At 39.3% G+C, this 15,844-nt stretch overlaps 1 protein-coding gene and 1 long non-coding RNA gene across 12 annotated transcripts in view; one reads left to right on the top strand and one right to left on the bottom strand.

Moving 5' to 3' along the window:
• LOC111252055 (receptor-type guanylate cyclase Gyc76C-like) overlaps positions 1–15,844 on the bottom strand; it is a 70,612-nt gene that overhangs the window by 17,943 nt on the left and 36,825 nt on the right. For all 11 annotated transcript variants that reach the window (XM_086991504.1, XM_022809410.2, XM_086991506.1 and 8 more), the window contains 6 exons: positions 10,534–10,602; positions 5,689–5,947; positions 2,926–3,103; positions 1,386–1,539; positions 748–892; positions 173–296 (listed from right to left, as the gene is read on the bottom strand). In XM_086991504.1, the coding sequence (XP_086847630.1) occupies positions 173–296; positions 748–892; positions 1,386–1,539; positions 2,926–3,103; positions 5,689–5,947; positions 10,534–10,602 (929 nt within the window). The remainder of the gene's footprint in view (positions 1–172; positions 297–747; positions 893–1,385; positions 1,540–2,925; positions 3,104–5,688; positions 5,948–10,533; positions 10,603–15,844) is intronic.
• Positions 3,097–15,802, top strand: LOC147755141 (uncharacterized). The gene is made up of 3 exons (XR_015329332.1): positions 3,097–5,019; positions 6,596–6,644; positions 15,696–15,802. It is a non-coding gene; the product is annotated as an uncharacterized LOC147755141 (long non-coding RNA).

The raw sequence follows: 15,844 nt of genomic DNA, 5'->3' as shown, positions 1-15,844 counted from the left end.
ATGATTGTTCGCTGTTAAATAAGACAACGCAGCCCGATCGTTTTAATGGCCTTCTTGGATCGTCCATGGATTGTTAGCCCTTTTGAAGAAAAAAGAACATTAGAGCAGTAAATTGGAGTACTTAAAGGTGACAATGAAAGTTACTAAGCGACTCATCCTACACAGACAGAACCTGCCAATGACGTCGAAGGTTCCCATTTGCCTGTCAGGTTCCAATGGCTTTTTGAAGCTGAGCAACTCGTATTCACCCACTACGGTGCCATCTCCTTCCAGTAGTAACTTAATGCCCGTTAGACCTAAAGCAGAAATAAAAATAGCGTACGTAATATTTAGCGGCTATTAAAATTTAAACCTGGTTGCGACTGCCTGCCGGTGCCGCAGCTATTTGGCACAAGGTAGAATCTAACATAACTTAACCTTTGGATAGTGAGCTATCGTACTTCATGCGAGCAGTGATTTCTCTTCTATATATTTTCGCATAGTAACTGCAGGTAGCAGATATCAACCGCTCCTGATAAGTAGATAAATGGGAAGCATCTTTTATGAAAAGGCCAGCCGCCACGACCGTAGTGCATTCCGAGCTTAAGCACTTGCAGCAGACGGGTAGCCCGGTCTAAGAAGTTGCTACCTCAAGTCATTCTATAATAATCACTAGTAGTAGATCATGTTAAAAAGAGAAGCAGAAATGACACAAACTTAAAAATGCTGAATAGCTATTTTTTAATTAACAAGTTAAGTTGTTCGTACTGGGAATTCCAGATTTGTTCCGGATGTGACCCGCGACGACCTTTCCTTTATTCCAGTCAGTCCTGCCAGCAGCGCGAAGTTCCGTCACCGCATTAGCCCAGGTCATCAATGCATCGTATAGATAGTAGGCATAGATAGAGATAAACTGAAATCAATCGGTCGATCGAAAGATTGTAGCACAAATGGTAGGAGATCACAAATTATAGTTAGTTTTACACCGAATCTCATTTTAATAGTAGCCATTAAATAGCTCTATTTCTGTGTTCACTGAAAATTAATGAAAGTATCAATGAATGTAATATCGACTAAAGGATATGTGACGCTTCGTAAAAAGATGGCAATCACTTTGCAAGTAATCATCTCTGTTAGACAGAGGGTTATGTTTGGTTCCGAAACTAAACAGATAGTTCAAATAGAATCTGTTCAGCAGTGTCTGTATAAGCCTTTGTCGGAACTTGGATGAATCTTAAAATGCGCACAATGACATCTTATCGTTATCAAGTGAGAAGCAGACACAGTGTGGTAAATCAATGTATCGTAAGTACTGTATATCCTTGTAATATTATGTAATGTACTTCTTTTATTTGTGGAGTTAAGGGGACGTCTGCTGTATAGTATGAAACAACTCATTAGCACACCTTAGCCCCGAAGGATGACGGCGAATGAAGATAGAACGGTGCTTGCTTGTTATAACTTCTTACTAGCTTCTCGAACGTGTCACCTTCAATCTCTCCGCGTGGACTCCTAGGAAGGATCGCCAATGTATGCTCCGCTCCCATATTATAACCGGACCTGTGACACATTCACACCCATTGAACTTATTCATTTGTTAGACTCAGTCTTTAACAAATGGCCAGTATCGTCACTATACCAGTGTACTCAAGGCGGTCGTTTTTAGTTTCGGTGATGATTTAAGTGGGAGCCTATTCCGTGCACGTCCGTTACGGTAGAAGATCACTTTGGAACATCATATCATCAAGATTCATTTGTTTAGCTTATTATCCGTTCTCAGACGAAACTCAGTTTCGATATTCTGCAGTGAACACGGGAGCTATATTTCGAATATTTTTAAGTACAAAACGTGATGACATTTACGGGCTATCTATGAAAACTGGACAGCGAGCGGATACAAGGATCCAAAAGGTTTTTTAAAACAAATCGCTCACTTTAGAATGGTTATAATGCTGTATCCCCTACGCGTCATCGAAAATGTCTTTTGATAACATCTCTACAAAGAGGTATAGTTTGATGTGTGTCAGCTCATTCTAGAAATTCACTTTTCAACGAATTTCTAACTGTTGTGTTCAGCCTGTAGTGACAACATTCTGATATGGAACTGCACCGATAAAGCCAGTCTACAAAGGTCAATAAGACATCTTAAGGGTCTTTGGAATCGAAAGTTTGCTCAAGCAAATCCGACGGTCACCTTTCCCAATATACAATTCTACCAGCGTAAAAGAAGGTCCCTCCAGCGCAATGTATGTTATTCTCTTTACCAGTTTATATTGTACTTGAATCCGGTTGAGACTGTGGTACTATTCGAATGTTTAGCGTTGAGAGGGATTGCAGATGCATTGTTTAACGCTACTGGTTGGCATAGGATACCAAACCCTGAAGTTAAACAACTATCCACTTACATCCCATCTCCCCAGCTTAGTTTTCCATGGAGTCCATTTATGAAGTGGCAAATAAACGAAGTAGTAAATATTTTTGACTCAAATGAGCGCGCCAACTCCTAACCCGCTTCTGCGCTTTACCCTAAACGGAGAAATTCTCAGGCACAATGTTCGATATGTACCAGTTGCCTGGTCATTTCCTCGTTTTTCCGCTTAGGAGCCAACACAAAGGAACTGCTTAATGCATCGTTTTTACCATTTGCTTTTTCTCGTACTAGAGTTTGGCTCGATTTCTCTGTGGCTCCGCATGTGTAGCGGACAAAAGCGTCGGACGTCTACCGCTGTAACTAAAATCCGAGGTAGTAAGTTATTCATTGCTGGCTCAAGTGCGCGACATCTCACTGTTTTTAAATCAATAACTAACAATTGGTAGCTGACGGTGACGCCTACACGATAACAATAATTTAGATCGAATTTATGCGAACGAAAAACACACAGCACTAACAAAAGTCAGCCTGTTTCTACATGCAGTTATCGTAAATACAGCAGCTGTCGCGCATACCGGGCCCAATCTGTATTAGATGAAAGTTGCTTATATTCGTCGTTAAATCCTTTTTCGTTGAGTGAGTGATCCGTCGTAATATAGATAACCTTGTACTCGCCATGCTTTGTCAAACCCCTCGCTGCGAGACCAAAAACAAATCGGGAAAGGTTCGCGACATCACCCATGAAGACGTAAACTGAAAGAAACGATGACATAGAAGAAGTAGATAGTGTGATTATGAAACAACTGATAGAAGTTTGATTAAATTATTGAACTTTTTCTATTTTGCCATTCGTCTATTGCAAGTGTTATATATAACGGGTGTCAGACAATCAGCTGATTACGTTTACGCAAATTAGACAGTTTCCGCTTTGAGTTATATCTCATGTAAGAACCCCGCGCATTTTCAAAATGTAATACAACTAAAGTGTCGTGGCTTTTTAATGCATCCAGTTGACACGCATGAGAAATATTTAGCGTGTCCCGGATAGTTAAGGAAATACAGGAAACATAAATGTGAATTCGGATCATCGGTTTACTGGTAAGATATTTGGTTAATTCTCAAAGGCCGAATCTGATAAGGTTCAATGATGGCATTATAATCCGTATCAGACACCTTCACTACCGGCTACTGATATAGCAGCAAACGCAAAATAAACACAGCTCCAGCAAAACCGAAAGAGCGTTCCCCTTTTGCAGGACAGGAAGGCTGCTCCATGAGGAATAGACCAACTGATAACGAGAAATAACACTGTATGAAATCTTGATCGCGGTAACGCTATGGAAAATGTAAAATTCTAAGGGAGCTTCATGGATACATAGACCTATACTTCCCATTGTCGTCGTTCAAACGTGATGAAAGGGCGCAATCTTCTGTTTGCCTGGCGTATTTCCAGAAGTATCTTTGACTATCTGGGAAATCTAATAATATAAAAATTTACCTTTACAAAAATTCTATACTTCTATTTTTCGAATCAGCCTTGAGCTTTTGCGCATCTTTCTAAAAAAAAATTGACTATTTTTGTTACAGCCGTCACAGATTATTGCTGAGATATTCTAGGATATTGTAGAACTGACGCTATTGCCACAGATGTAAACTCGCTGTAGAAAACCCAGAATAAATAGGTACGAGTATCAAAAATGAAAGAAAAACACAAAAGTAAATGGTAGTTCCTAAGCCGGCCAACGAAACAGGCTACTTCAGAATCACTATTAATTTAATCATAAAGTAATTTCAATTCCTTGGAGAATAAAATACCAAATTTTTATTTCTAGGGTTCATTCCTAGTAAAACATTAAACCTAATTTCTCTCTGGTTTCAATGGAGGTCCTTAATCTGGGTTATCAAGCAGTCTGTATAGCTTCTTTAGCGTCAGCAACATCCGAACATAAAAGAGCTTTTTCCTTTTTAGCTCAGAATAAAAATACGTCTTATTATATGTCCGGTACTTGTACTCTAAATATGTTTATTGAACTATTTGAATTGTTTAATATCATAGTCAGTGTTATGTTTAAGGCGATATAAATTTATTATCATACCCATCATGAGGTATCAAACTGTTAATGGGCTTCTATACGCTCTGGACTTGATCAAAAATATTAGAGATGAGACTGCATAATTGGGACCACATGTTTAATGTCAGCCTTTGCTGTCCAAAATAACCTATTCCCTCTAACTCCAATACCGGCCTAACCATGGGTGAACCTTCTCATTGAACTTTGCATGCGGTACAACCTTAACTTTTTCATTAAAGCTCCTTTGCGTCTATCAGACACGTAAATGATTTGGACTTGTAGATTTCGAGAATCATACCACTTTGAATACTATAGCAATGAAAATATATCTTATTATCTCTAATCGATCCCTTATCGTTCCTGTTATCAATGGCGTACACATGATCATGCGACTCCGTTGACTGCGGGACGCCTGCCCACAACTGAGAACGAAGCCAGTAGCAGAGGTATAGAATGCGTTTAATAATACCTCGTCCTGAAAAGAGCTGTGCACCCTTTCCACTTCCTAAAGAAATTAGTTTGACCCGTTAACGGCGCATTTACGAAATATCGTCAGGACATGCTTACAAACGGAGCGAAACAATTTAATTGTTTTACGTAAGTATTTTTTCTGTATGTACTATGTTCATATAGATAAACTATGCACTAACGATGTACTCAGGGCATCTACAGACATCTAGTAAGCCAGGCTAATGTAACAAGTGTTTTCTATTCCACTTTGAACTATTCTAGGTCCCATTTAAGGGGCCTTGTATAATAATCGTTTCTATATACTGAAATGGTTTTGCGATAGTCGAAACAGTCTTGTGCCATTTTCAAGATAAATAATGCTCGTCATGCATGTATTTTTCCTTAGTACAAATCGAATCACTTTTTTTTTTTTTGAATGTGGTAAATTGCAACCTAAAGAAAAAGGGGTTCCATTGAGGTGTGAAGCATTCGAGCGTGCGATGTAGGCTGAATCCCGCAATTAGCTCTCGTTGGTTCTGAACAGTCGAAAGAAAGGGATGCTTATGTAACGAACTCGCATTGATTCACTAGTGCATTGACGAAAAGGTGAGAAGAATAGTTATGCTTCGTAGTTTCCATCATACAGTGACTATCCAGCTAAATTATACCGTGGTAGCGAACATTAGTAAGTAATTAATTTTTTTAATGAACCACTGCTTGGCGCCTGTCGAGAGTAACTTCAAGAGGAAGCTTCTTTCTCCAAAAAGTTAGACTGTATGGAAGTGTTGAAATAGATAATATTTTCGCCACACTTACTGCGGGTGTTATCTTTTGTCTGATGGATGAGTTCAGAAAGGTAGTGGTGGTCACATTCCCGTAGGTTAACCAAAACGGTGACGCATTTAGCATTTCCAGGTCGCACGTAGTACGCTTCCTTCATCTCGAACGCTTTGCCTTCAGCAGCTACTCGATCCTTCAACTTTGTTTGGAGAGGACGGCTTTCCGTTTCCTCGAAAATTAAGGTGAACTTTTTCCAGTTGAAATGTCGTAGTAGGGCAAATAGCATGTCGACAACCTGTACAAACGGATGACAAACAATTTCAGTAGTACTAAGGCTACCTTCGGATAAATCCGTGCTATAAACGAATAAGCCAAGTACAATGACTCTAGTGTTTGTCATTGTGCGTTTTATTTTATACGTCGAACACGACTTTACGACATAGTGTAACTGAAATTTAGATTACACCATAAGCAAAGTCATTAATTGTCCTAAAATCTTCTTTTCAAAAAGGAAAAATTCATATTTCTAATAGGGATAACTGTAACTTGGCTGCTCCATCCATCCATCCATCTATCTATATAATGACTATACCACGAGAAACAACGGAAAGTTTCTAGGTGTACCTGCGAATATCAAGGCGTGACATCAGAAATAGACTTTTTAGTTCATATTTTCCGTCATCACAATTTGTCATAAACAGAATCCACAATTTAAGCTATTTTACTCTAAAGAACAACGCCCAAGCGAAAAATCTATTTCCAGCCGTGTCAGTAATAGCGGACAAGCCTCAAGGTTACGTCTATGTTGCGTTTTACGAGTTGGTGCGGCAATACCCCGGCAGGCGTTAATTGACTTAAGCATTGGCCGCTCACGGAAATTCCCTTGTGTTCGAAAACTCCCTGATGCGAGCGTTCGCTAATAAAATAATCCTTTGATTTACAGGAGCTCTTATGAAGTACGACCTCACTACACGGCTACATCATCGAACTGAGTAAGTTTCGTCGCTTAACTCCACGCTGATCAGTGTCAACAACGATTGTAATTAATGGACAATTCAATAGACGAGGGTAGCATCGTAGTAGAATGTGTGAGCCTTACAGTATCGAATAGACCAGTCCTATTCTGCTGTTCTACGTGTGGAGGGCTGCAACGAAAGAATGTCTTTCAACTATACATGCTTTATGCGAAGCCAGCCAAATAACGTGCACGCTTACTAGTGGCGTAAAAGAATTATATATCGGCCACCATTTGGATCGGTGCAATAAATATATATATATATATACATAAATATATATATATATATATATATATATATATATATATATATATATATATATAGCGACAGGTCGATATTAATTCCAAAGACGAAAAAAGTATTCGTTGCATACAGAACGAAGTGTATGCATAGAACTCCCATCTTACTAGCGACGACCTAAGGAAAATGATTATTATTACTATATACATATATATATATATATGTATAGAGAGCCGCTCATGCAGTTAGGACCGACTGACTCATAACTAACCACTATTCACTTGGAACCCATGTCCAACTTTTTTTCTCCATAAGTACCTGCTAGTACCGCCAAAATTCGAATACGTGACGACTATATTACTTCACAGCAAAAGCCTTTGACGCTATCACATTACCTTCATTCTGTCTAAGTGTGATTCTAAATGCGTCAGACGTCAGAACTCGACTATTAACGCAATGCTATTGAAAGCGATTTCAACTTCATATCTGTAATAGTAAAAAGGTCTAGGGGCTTCTGAATAATGTGCTTTCTTTGCTAAGGGCCAAAAAAAGTCCGTTACCGTTATTTGCGCGCAATATGCATAGACTAATACTACGGAAAGCAGCAGAAGCGGTCGTTAATGTAGTGAAAGCTTACGTGAGCTGAATGAGCTTACGTGAGGGAAAGAATAGAAATTAGATAAAGTTTAGAAAGTGCATCAAACCTCGAGAGTGTGAGCGCAATGTTTTATGAAGAACATGAATAGGGGGGTTTCGGATTAGTTCGGGTAGTTCTATGTCGGGAAAAAAAGGACGTACGAAGTGCTGCTCCACATGCTGATGGGAGATGTCTGTAAGATTGATCAATTTTGCGAGCTTCGATGATTATCCCATAGCGTCAAGCGATTTTCGCTTGCGAATCACTAAATATGTGAGCATACATGCACCGGGCCAGTACGTGGCATTTTACAACGTTTAAAATACGCTCTGTGAGGAAAGCAATCGTTTTGAAACGTAACCGTTATGGTAACACGTAGTTGCCACGAATTTCTGCGCAGAAATTCAGTCCTTCGAAAGTTCCATCTGCTCCGAGCGTGCGAACAAAGTTTTCTAATGGGAAAAGCAGTAGGAAGCGTTTATAGGCACACGGAAAACCACCGTCTGTTTGACGGGTGGGCCGTGGCGCAGGCTCCATATTTGATTGTCGAATTCGGTCTTCTCCCATACGCCGGTTTAGCTCACTGTTTATTTTTAGAAATACGACTTGTTCATTATTCACTTTCTATGTCCACCACGGTTCCTGGTAGTATGAAAATTTGTGCCAGGCTTCCTACATGCATTTTAATTAAACTCAGATACCTATTTCATACATAATAAGGATGACTGTTCGCAGTATTAACTCGTACTGAGTTTATGTGTGTTAGCTCTTCACCAATCAAGTAAAAAAAAAGAGCTATGATTAAAATAATCTTAATAACACCAAGACGATTTCGAGTTTTTTCAAACAACTGTCAATGAGACGCCGCTTTAAATAGAGGACGCGTCAGCCTCTTGCCCCCAAGATATGCCCAAGAAGAAGAACAATATCGTTGTGTTTCTCGTTCTAACATGAAACAACATTAATAATACCAAGACAATATGATCCGCATTGTGTATATGTGGTTGACGGTATTCATCCTGGCGTGTATATGTAGAAACAGTAACATACGGGCTTCTTAGTCTTTTAGCGTACGGTCGAAGAGCTGCTTGCACAAAAAGCCCATCAACTGGGTCCGGCAGACTTCATGCTCTAGAGATGATTGTTTGTGAACGCCCTCAATCGCTGCAGTGGCTTTTCAAACTATACGTTCCAAGACGCTACTCTAAATGGCAGCCAACACACTCTATATAATAATAGTGATTTACGGATGCTGGTCGATAGACTCAAACCTCTATAAAAAGAAAACTCTCAGCTTTCTGCAAAGGCATCAGTGGTAATGTCTGGCAGTAGCCATACTAAAATGATACTGTAGACCTTCCGTAGATGACTAGGTCATCGTCTCGCTCTGTCTCTCTCTCTCTCTCTCTCTCTCTACTGCTATTCAATCTTTTCTTTGCAAGCAAAAAAAAGTGGCATTATATTTTCAGACATACCACTAAACAAAATAAGACGTTTAAATGTTAAATAGTAATTTTTCCAATTTTTTTTTTTCTATTACACCTTTCATGTTGTGATGACCAGCGGCAAATACATATATATATATATATATATATATAAATAATTACGTTATGAACACTACAGTTCTGCCAAGATAAACTGTGTCTATAGCTATACAGATTGTAACAAGCCTTACGATTGCATAAGAAATCCTTTTATATATCAGTAGATCTATAAATTATTCACTCATCGGCAGAGTTACGGTGGATGGATGCCCTGTACGTACTTGACTGTTATCCTTCCTAACTATGATAGCAAATTCGAAAGTTTGTCCAAGTCATACAACTAAAAGGCAGAATCCGTTTACCTGACTATTTGTCATTTATCACTACCTGACAGGTAAGAAAATATACATTTTCTTTCAATGGCTAAATTGTTCTCGCAAAGAGGCGCAAGGAGAAAAGTATTGTTTTAATCTTGTGGCACAATGTAGCATCTTTCCAACCAAATGTCATTTTCGTAACTGAACTAATGAGTCAAGCTTGGTTTAGTGATAGAGAACGCGTATTGACTTAGTTCTATTGACAATTATATATATATATATATATAGTTATCTAGAAAAACACAAAGAAGCTTTTACAAAAGCGATGGAAGTAAAAAAATACCAGATAATTTCCATTAAGCGACACACTAAACGGCTTATTCATAACGTACGTATCACGAATCCCTATTTCTTATTTCGAGTTCAGAAAAGATAAGATTTTATATATATATATTTGTGAGCATGTGTATGTGTCGGTCCCGCACGCTTCCTCTACAGACTCTGCCATCGCTAGCCTTTTGGGGAGGATACTTTGGTCGAGATAGGGCGACGAAAGGGAAACTCGATTGCGTTTCTCTCGATGCTATTGTTTCCCTGGTTGTATGGCCAGACCTTCGATGGCCCATGCCTAGCATTCCACAGATAAGCCACACGGTATGCAACCTTACAATGAGGAACATTATCTGTTGCATCACTGCGTCATGTTCTACCGTTTTGTCGAAGCACTGACAAGACAAAAGCCTTTATCATAATAAGCAGAATCTTGATAAAGGCAGTGGAGGATATTTTCTGTTATTACCGGTAGTATAGCGGATAGGCATGCGAGACACAAGGGATCATAGACATCGTAAACAAATCCTCGACTCAGGCTACTCCACATTAATAAGAAGTAGAATTATACCACCGTCATGTCAGGGAGGGTGCTACGCTTATGACTGAGTCTTCAAAAGAGGATTTCTATTTTCTTTATTGCTATCCTCTGATATTTATTATTTAATGGCGCATAATTAACGAGGAACGCTTGGAAAGCCATTATGTACAAGAAGCTGGAACGGAGACTATAGAAAAATACTTTACTTAGTCCGCAGTTATGGTACATGTGCTAGATCTATTTCAGTAAAACATGGTCTTATTATCTATGATATATCGACGACGAACTAATTAAGGAAAACATTGAAAAAACTCACATATTTCTCAGTTGGTACTAGACTGATCATATTTGTTTCCAAGATGCGTATATTTGGGTCGTTGCATTTCTGAAATGAAAAAATTGAAAGTTATTTAGTTATATGACTATTATGCCTAGTGTAAGTAGGGGGCACATTAATACGAACAGCCTCAAAATAAGCCCATTTTGGATCCTATACCAATAGAAAAAAGTGTACGCTCATAGCTGGATACGTGAAAGTACATGCCTGTACTTAGGACTTGTAAAGGCGCTGCTGAAACACATATTGCCTCTGCGGTATGCCTACGCTTGCCTGACCCCCCCCCCCCCTGAGGTTTTTAAACAAATGTATCAGTCGATCATTAAATGTACTAATGACAATTTATAATTATGCTGTTAGATGTTTTTGCAGTCTGCTGTTTTAGTACTATAGAATTCATCAACGCAAGTAAAAGCACTCTATCGAAGTGCTACCTGACCGATGAATCCATATATCTTACACTAACTACCATAAATCTAACCTAGTTTTCAATTTACCACTACTGGGCGCATTTGGAACATTTTACAGTGCAGAAAATGTAAATTATTCTCTCTTTTGGTAAACAGCGATGACTTCATAATACAGTAAAGGCATCAGCCAGCTCTCCCCGTGATCTTTACCCCGTCTTATTCATTTTCAGACGACACCAACGGCTCGCTCCAAACTAACGACCGGCTCAGTTACAGGAGCAAGGGTAAAGGGCAATGGCTCGTTTTGCCTATTCTTTATCTCACTCGATGTAGGCCTTGACCTATTAACCACTACTTAGGCTCTAGAGACTGAGTAAAAGTAATTAATGTCCAGCCTCTGTTACTCCGACAACGGCTGGCTTCTCAACGACCGCCACGTGGGCATTGCTTGAATAGGGCTTGTAACGCTGAAAGTTTTAACTTGTTCATCATAGCGTTCGATATCTCATACGCCTTCTAAACTGTTTTTATGATAAAGCTTCGGCACTAGTAAGCCACGAAGTCAATTCCCCTTCAATTTAAAGCTGTCCACGATGCCACTTGCTAAAAGCCATTCCCTCATTGATACATTTGACAGAGTATTGACGTTGACAGCGGCTTAGAACCAGTCAGTGGATTGTTAGTGCTTGTTACGTTGTTGAAAGTGTGAATTTTTCAGTCGATTAACTCCTATGCTGAATAGTCGAAGCAGAGTATACTACTATCGCACTATACTTCTTCGCATAGTATGACGTGAAGCGTTGCCGTATTGCACTGGTGAAAATTTTTTTTTTTTTGCATCGGCAACTGACTTTTCCTAATAAATCTCCCACGGAGACATTCTTACGTACGATTAGCTTCATTTTAAGTTACTTTTTCAATCCCAATTGGTGGGCATTGGCACCAATACCACTGATATAGTTTTAAGCGAACCCAGAATGCCAATAAAAATGAACATTCCTAACCGCTATATATCGTTACCCAGTCCCAGCGATACAAGTGTTTCCGTTTCCGTAAACGTAATACCCTTCCACTGCCGTGAACGCTCTGGACCTAGCCGGCCCTTCAGCCGTTTTTTTTTGCTGCTTTTTCTCTTTGTATGCATCCGACCAACGCGATTTGTTTGGGGAGACGCTCACAGCTTGATTAGTTCGTATTGCTCAAATTGATCCCAGGCAATTACGTACGCCGTCGAGCCAAAATCGTTTAATTAACTTCGCTACAAATAAGCTGCCGCTTTTGTTAGATATTTTATATACACGACAGACGAGTGTCTCCGATACAAAGGAAAACCTATTTTTACTGTGTGAATAAATGCTACCAAAGTGCCAGTCTTATCATATATCCCGAGGATCTACTCCGATTGGCGACATTTAATATAAATATACTCTGAGCCAGTCGTTCCTGGCCAATGATCCTTTACACGAACGCACCATCAATGAAACTGCGGATACCAACTGCAGCTATACTATCAATTGGACATAAATTAACTAAACGTAAATGCGTTCTCAGCAAGCATTCAGAACTTCAATATCGTGTGAAAATCACTACTTTACGTGGAACCCATTGTGCATTCCGTCATGGCAATAAATAAGTGCTAGATTGCTTATATAAGGCACTAGAGTCTAGTTCTGCCCCTAAATCAGCGCTGTGCTATTGAAAACGTGATTCCATGGTCCCCTGATGTTGACGTTCTGCTAGACGGAGCCGACAAAGATCGATTTTGGAAAAACTAGATTGCTCTTATATAGCTTGCAAGACTTACATATTGTTGTTTAATTTTTGCACAAAGGTGTATTGCTTTAGTTGTTAAATCATTCAGAGAGGCTAAGGAAGGAATGTGGTGAAGACAAACTTTACACATATGTGCTTGGAATTGAGTTTTTTTTTTTTCTTGTACTTGAATGTTCCTATAAATGTTCCACTCAGAAGTCAGTTAATAGGTTTTTCTAGAATATTTCGACGCTAATCAGGAGCGGTCTACGTGTATTCCGAAACGTATATTTTAGGCGTTGGCCTCGTGCACCAAAATAGCAGTATTGCCGCTGAATCGTTGTATCTAGATTCGCCTCTTTCCGAGCTCCGGTCGGAATGATCACATTTAATAATAATATGACTTCATCTTCAGCGATACGGAAATCTGTAAACAGCTTACCAAAAAGAATCGTACGATTATCATGACTGTATGGATATTGTAGAGATGGCCGCACTCGATCTACCCACTATAGTACGTGCGGTTCTGGTCATCTTATAGCGTCTAGCATCGAACGCATTTGTGTGCGCGTACGAGAGTAACTTTGTGTGTCCGCAATGCATTCTGTTGGACATATTCTGTTACATACGAGTAAAATGGACACAGTATGAAAGAAGCGCGCAGTTGTCTATTGTCCCACTCGTCCACCTCGTCTGCGTTCCCTTCCTTGTCCTATTCTTTAACAGTAGATGTTTACGCTAGATGCCCTGTTTAGCGTCATACATCATTGTGCCGTACAGGGGCCGTCACGTGACCTTAATGGTATAAAAGGACTTGGTGAAGGACACTGAAGGTCACCCCAGGAAGTGCCGTCGACGCGCACTTAATGGAAAAACAACGAACAGGACATCCTGTGTCTGAAACACACCAACCCATTACAACTAGAAACACGCGTAAGGGGTGTTTTAAGCCGCCTGTTGATGTTTTACATTTTCCTCAGGGATAGACAGGTTGATAATAATCATGTCCAGCTGCAGTTTATACATGGCTGTCAACTAAAGTGATAAAAGTTAGGCTGCGGCAATTAAGAAACCATATCGTACAAATATGATCTACGATCTAGAGAGAAATTTAGTCTAGCTAAGTATATCAAAGCTTAGTTTACGTGCTAAACTGATCTGTATAATCAGTTGTTATCTTGTATTATTTGATAGTCAAGCAGAGAATAGGAGACGCCGGGCAATAGTAGTAATACTCACTATATATATATATGGTGAGTCTTAATTAAGTCTGTTAATTATGGGCTAAACAAGTACTAGTGTGAGTTCTGTTCCATCCGATTTTAGCTTGACCTGCACGATAATAGTCATACAAATAGTTAATTTTGAAAGCTTCTCGACTGAATCGCTTCGTTAGGTGGAAGCACATTTTTGCTAGTATATTATACGTTAAACATCAATGGAAGATGGCAAGCGTTCTTGTCGAAGTTGTTAGTTTACTGTGGACCGGAGATTCGTAAAAATTCGCTGGCGCTAAACACCCATGAAGTCATGCTCCGCTCTAGTCGAATGCTTATTAATTAAAGGGTTATTTATTACAAGGTGAGGGGCTATAAGTGCTCAGTCAGTCAAGCAGCGGTTCATGTCGCCCTGTTTCGTTAAACGGCCGGCGACAAATATAAAATGACTGATCCCGCTAGCGATGGCTGTCAGCGATAGCCGCGTACCCCTCTTTTTCTGTTTGTTACGATCCGCTCAAATTAATTGAGGCTCATTCAACATCACCAGTGAAAACGCCAGCCAATCGCAACGTTTATTGCTTCATTCGTGAAGAAGTACTCAAATATGCATTGCGAATCTCAAATAGCCATGACCAGATATTAATTTAAGGAATAAATGAAAATAAGGCATTGTTAAGGTTATAGGATTATCAGCCTGCCTGTCGTGCCGTCCCATACGCCTATTGAAGAAACCCTACAGTAAGATGCACTTCGGTTAGACTTCAAGCGGATGCAAGCTTTAATACCTAAAGGCAAAGTGATTTTTAAAGAAAAAACCGAATGTTAAAAAATAAAATACATTATACAGGCGTTCCTGCCAGTAGCGTTGACGGATATGGTGCCTATGTGTATTTCTAATATTCAAATAACTGTGTTGTATATTTATGCATATCATAGACATTCTTGAAAATAAGTGACAACCGATTTCTACAGGAAGATATTGAGGATCAGTAGCAGAAGATTATTTTCTCATATATTCGATGAATGTTCATTGTGCAGAGCCTGTTTTTATATTATTTGAAGCTCAGCTAATAATGAAGCTAGTGTCGGCACAGATCGTGCCTTCCAAAAACTTCGAAGGATGGTAGAAACAACCGTGTGAAATTACCACAGAAGCTTTAGAGAACGTTAAGCAAGGATACGTCTGGCACAAATAGCATAAATTGAGGCGTGCATCGATAGGATCATATTGATGAGAGAAACCATTTTATTCATGTCAAAAGCGCAGACAATAACTATGTCAAGCCTTATTATTTCTTATTATTCTTCTTAGAAGATACTCATCAGGATGTAAAAAAATAATGCAATAGGACCTAGAATTCATACTTTCATACATTCAAAAGATGTCAGGAAATACCGAGACTCCTGTCATTCGGGAAGCCGCCTTAGGGCATCTTTCCATTTCAATTCTACTTTACTCGCAAGAAGGCTACGCTTAAAAATACGGCAAAAATCTCCGTAGTGACTACCTTGCAGGACAGCTTAATTCCTATCAGATCGGACATAAGAGACAATTGAGTGTAGCAAAATACTTGAACGCAAGATATTCTTAGTCGATGCCAGGAGTAACGATGAAAATATCTAAACGCTTAACGTCCAAGTTGCTTAAGCAAAAACAAGACACTGAAATATTGTGAACTGTGTAAAAATTATAGACATTTAATTAATGACATTTAAAATGACCAGATACGATAATATCTAATTTTAATTATTTGTTTAGTCGAGCTATTTTAGTCTCGACAATTTTCAGCACTTTTGCTCACAGCACGTGTGACCGCTTGCGGACAGACCGGCCACATGTCTTGGTGATATCTTCATCGGTTTCGATCAAGGTATCTGGCCTGCTGATGTTATCTTGAAAAGATTCTA

Source organism: Varroa destructor, unplaced genomic scaffold, assembly GCF_002443255.2.
Source record: "Varroa destructor unplaced genomic scaffold, Vdes_3.0 BEIS01000005.1, whole genome shotgun sequence".
Lineage (NCBI taxonomy): Eukaryota > Metazoa > Arthropoda > Arachnida > Mesostigmata > Varroidae > Varroa > Varroa destructor.
The sequence above is the reverse complement of the archived record's forward strand: the minus strand, read 5'-3'. Positions and strand labels throughout refer to the sequence as shown.